Source organism: Mastomys coucha, unplaced genomic scaffold (genome assembly GCF_008632895.1).
Source record: "Mastomys coucha isolate ucsf_1 unplaced genomic scaffold, UCSF_Mcou_1 pScaffold22, whole genome shotgun sequence".
NCBI classification, from domain to species: domain Eukaryota; kingdom Metazoa; phylum Chordata; class Mammalia; order Rodentia; family Muridae; genus Mastomys; species Mastomys coucha.
In genome coordinates, this window is record NW_022196905.1 from 118,480,652 (window position 1) to 118,485,275 (window position 4,624).

Sequence of the window (4,624 nt, forward strand, 5' to 3'; positions counted from 1 at the left end):
AATTGCATGTTCTTTAAAAAAAAAAAAAAAGATTTTATTTTTTAATCATGAGTCTGTGTATGTGCTCATGGGTGCAGTTCCTACAGAAGCCAGAAGAAGGATTCTTATTCTGCTGAAACTGGAGTTAGAGCTGGTTGTGAGCCATCCATCATAAGTGCTAGAACTCAACTTGAGCCCTCTACAAAAGCAATATGTGCTCGTAACCACTGAGCCATCTGTCTAGCCCTGCACACAAGAGAAGGGTGCCTTTCAGGGCTCTCATTGCACTTAGCCCACCCCACCCCAAGCTGCCAGGACTCTGGGATTTCAGGGCCAGATCTCTTGTCTCTTTTCATCCAAATTCCCACACAAGTCCTGGGGACCAGTGAGGTTGACTCTTGTGGCCTGGAAGTCTAAAGCTGTCGTCAGAAAGGGGAACAGGCTGGGCATGGTGGCTCATATTGATCTCTAATCCATGCTTCTAAGGTGGAGGCAGGAAGATTATAAATTCAAAGACTCCATGTGAAAAATAAAGGGCTAAAGATATCGCTTAGTAGTCTTGGGCTCATCCCCCAGTACCAAGCAAACCAGCAAAAGAAACAGGGACTGGGCAAAGGGCACCCTATGGTCCTGGTAAGCCGGGGAGGCATCTGGATGGGTGGACTGTGATAGCTCACTTGAATCTACTGTCATTGAAGGCAGTGAAGATCCTGGCTTTATACAACGGCTATAGATCTTGGCAAATGTGTTTGTGTATTTCAGACAGGGTCTCATGTAGTCCAGGGTAGCCTCAAACTCTATTTAGCCAAGGATGACTTTGAACTCCTGACCCTCCCACCTGAACACATCTCCCATGTGTCACCCCCCTCCTGGCTAGCATGGTTGTTCTTTAAATGAATCCCCAAGGTGCTATAGTGTGGGTCTCCCCTTCCCGTGGGTCACTGGACACTGGTCCATGAGGGTGAGTGGAGGGGTAGGGTTTGGATGGCCGTGAGTGTTGTGATTGTAAAGAGAGAAAGAACTATAAGAATATGTTCTGGTGGGGTGTGGGGGAAGGGGATGCCACAGAGGGCCCATGCCAAGATATCCCTTCCCCCTGAGGGACCAGACACACACTGGTATAGAATAGAACAGAGTTTATTTAGGGCATGGGGAGGGGAGTTAAGAGGCTAGCAGAGGCAGAGAAAGGCAGAGAGAAGGAGAGAGTAGAGAAGTAGGGGGTCAGCCATGGCCACATGGTGAGAGTGGGGGAAGGGAATGGGAAGCAAGGGGGAGCAAGGGGAGAAGAGACAAGGGAGAGAAGCAGGAGTAAGAGAGAGAGGAGGGGGCAAGAAGCCCCTTTTATAGGCCAGGCCTACCTGGCTGTTGCCAGGTAACCGTTGGGAGGAGCGTACCTGGCTGCTGCCAGGTATCTGTGGGGGTGGAGTTTAGACAGAATTCCAACAGTGAGTACCTATGGATTAACTTCTGGGATCAGCTTCAGTGAGACAGCTCGACCTTATTGTCCCAGGAATGGGGTATATAATGGCTTTTAGGCGTATGGGTGGAAACAGCTAATTGGTCATAATAATGCGGGTGGGAGGCCAGAGTGGGACCTGTGTGCTAAGTGATGCAGCTCTCTACAAGGTCATTCTTCAGATAAGGCCAGGCACCTCTTTTCAGGGACGCTCTCCAAGACAAAGCTAGGCAGAGCAAGGGAAGCCCCCACTGAGAAAGGAAGTCTTCCATTTTGTGCCGAGTTCAGAGCCCCATCTCATTGTGGGGGAGGGGGGGCATGATGTTAATGGCAGGATTCTCCAACAAGATAGTTAGAAAGGAAGCTGCACCCTGGTGTTTACGAAGGCCTCAGACCAGCTCTGCAGATCCATCTGGAGCCCCGCGTTCCCTGAGAAACCTGTATCCCTTTGTATTTACCACGACCCATGTGTTGGCGGTGCTCTGTCACTTGAACTTGCATTTTTTTTTTCTTCTCACTGTCTTCTGTCAAAAAAGACACTGGCCAAGAAGATGACAGTTCTCTACAAGCTGGCCCGGGAACAGTTGTCCAAACAGCATCACTATGACTTTGGGCTCCGGGCCCTAAAGTCGGTGTTGGTCATGGCCGGTGAGCTGAAGAGAGGCTCTGCGGACCTGCAGGAGGTAGGCCACTGGGTGTCTTCGGTTCCGTGTGGTTCGATGCAGTTCCCGTACATGTGCGGAAGGCACGGCTGAGGACATGGGACAGAGCGGGCCATCTGGAAGCCCAAGTCTTGGCTCTCCTGCCTTTGCTTTGGTCTCCTCCCTGTAGCACCTTCAGAGATGTGTGACTTTAAAAATCCAACTCAGAGTCCCCAGGGCAGTACAAAAATTCAGAGTGCTTCAGCAGCGGCTGTCAGCCTGTCATCATAGAGTGGCAGAGGGACACTAGGAGCCTTCTGAAGTGGGAATGTGAGCTCCTCTTCAATTGGCGACTCTTGCGCATTTTATTAATTTATTTATCTTATGTGTTATGGGCACCATGTCCACACGTGCCTGTGCATCACATAAGCACCTGGTCCTCTTGAAGACCCTGGAGTTAGACGATTGTGAACAGCCATTATGGATGCTGGGAATTGAACTCGGGTCCTCTGGAAGAGCAGCCAGTGCTCTCAATCGCTGAGCCATCTTTCCAGCCACTGAGCATATATCCTAACTGGATCCAGTGGGATGTCTCACAGGTGCCCACGTGGGCTCTGGTCAGACCCATCCCTGCCTCACTGCACTCTGTCTCTGCCATGAATGAGAGAGAGGGGCATCTCTTTGACAGGACACTTGCTCTCCTGTCAGAGCCTCTGCTGTCATTCCAAGGGTGACTTTCTTGTACAGCTTCCCAACTGTGATCCTGTACATGTTGGATATTTATTTTTTGTTTTGATATAAACCTTGACATCTTGCATTTCACTTTTATAGGCTTAATTTTGGATTTTTATTTCTATTAAAGCTTCAAAAAAAGAAATGCAAATTCCAGAAATGTCTTTGATATTTTATATAATATTTTACATTTCATTTTCACAAAAAATACTCTATGAAAGAGGCTTATACCTTATAGTATTTTAGACTTTATAGTGCATCATACTTAATTGAAAAACTTTTTTTGGAGACAGGTTCTTTCTTTGTAGCCCTGGCTAGCCCAGAACTCACTGTGTAGACCAGGCTGGCATCAGTTTCACAGAAGCCCACCGCCTCTGGTCCAGAGTGCTGGGATTAAAGGCATGTGCCACTACAACTGGCCAGAATTTTGAATTTTTTTAATATTTTAGCCAGGGATGTACATCAGTAGTAGGAATTTGCCTAGGTTCAATCCCTACTATACCACTCCAATTTTTCCTTACATTCTTAAAAAAATCCATTTTTATATAATAAATATACAGTATAAATTATGCATAGGTATACTGTATATTTTATTAAATATTTCATCTATTTTATATATGTGATATGGAAATATATAAAAGTTACATGTGTAAACACATAAAATTTTATAATATAAAAATGTATAAATCTATATCAGATAGTATGTCCTGTTATATATTACCCTTTTTACATTTGTTTATTTAGTGTGGGCACACCTGCACTATGGCGTGTTTGTGGCAGTCAGAGAAGAGTCTGCGGGAGTGAGTTGTTTCTTTCCACTGTGTGGATTTCAGGGGTTGAACACAGGCCATCAAGCTTGGCACCTTTCATCAGCCGAAGCGTCTTGCCTGCCCTGATCATGCATTCATTATACACAGTGTTAGACATATAACATCCGTGACTAAAGACACTAAATTTTATAAGAATGTTCTATTCCGTACCAGGCAGGAGGGTGTCCAGCTGTGTGCTGGATTCCCTGGCAACCTCAAACTCTCTGATCCCTTCCAGGATGTAGTCCTGATGCGGGCTCTGCGGGACATGAACCTGCCCAAGTTTGTGTTTGAAGATGTCCCCCTCTTTCTGGGCCTCATCTCTGACCTGTTTCCTGGGCTGGACTGCCCCCGTGTGCGCTACCCAGATTTCAATGACGCAGTAGAGCAGGTGCTGGAGGAAAACGGTTATGTGCTTCTGCCGGTCCAGGTGAGCTGCGCTGCTGGGGTCCGGGACTGCATACCACATCCCCCCCCCCCCGTCTCTGTCTGCCTCTCTCTGTCTCTCTCTCTGTCTCTCTGTCTCTGCCTCTCTCTGTCTCTCTCTGTCTCTCTCTGTCTCTGTCTCTCTCTGTCTCTGTCTCTCTGTCTCTGTCTCTGTGTCTCTTTCTCTCTCTCTTACACACACACACACATACACACAGGAGCACACACACACTTGTACACACATGCATGTGCAAACACACACACACATACATACACACACACACACACACACACACACACACACACACACGAACACATGCATGCATTCCTGTTAGGAGTGTAAAATAACACATTGCCTTTGGCCAGCAGCCTACCAGGTCTTTACCATGTTACACACAGGGCCATCCTAGAACCAGCGCTCACACTACATAGGCCCAAGACAGGTGAGACCATGTCTGCTCAGAAACACTCATGAGCTCCCATGGTCAGATTATCCACAGTGGCCCAAATGTGGAACCATAGTGTCTATCAGCTGGCGGACAGACACACGTGGCTTAGACAGGCAACAAAATAGTATTTTG

At 47.3% G+C, this 4,624-nt stretch overlaps 1 protein-coding gene across 3 annotated transcripts in view; it reads left to right on the forward strand.

The window, feature by feature from the left end:
* Positions 1 to 4,624, forward strand: part of Dnah10 (dynein axonemal heavy chain 10) — a 119,316-nt gene that overhangs the window by 59,717 nt on the left and 54,975 nt on the right. For all 3 annotated transcript variants that reach the window (XM_031337971.1, XM_031337970.1, XM_031337972.1), the window contains exons 36-37: positions 1,972 to 2,118; positions 3,856 to 4,047. In XM_031337971.1, coding sequence (XP_031193831.1) covers positions 1,972 to 2,118; positions 3,856 to 4,047 — 339 coding nt within the window. The remainder of the gene's footprint in view (positions 1 to 1,971; positions 2,119 to 3,855; positions 4,048 to 4,624) is intronic.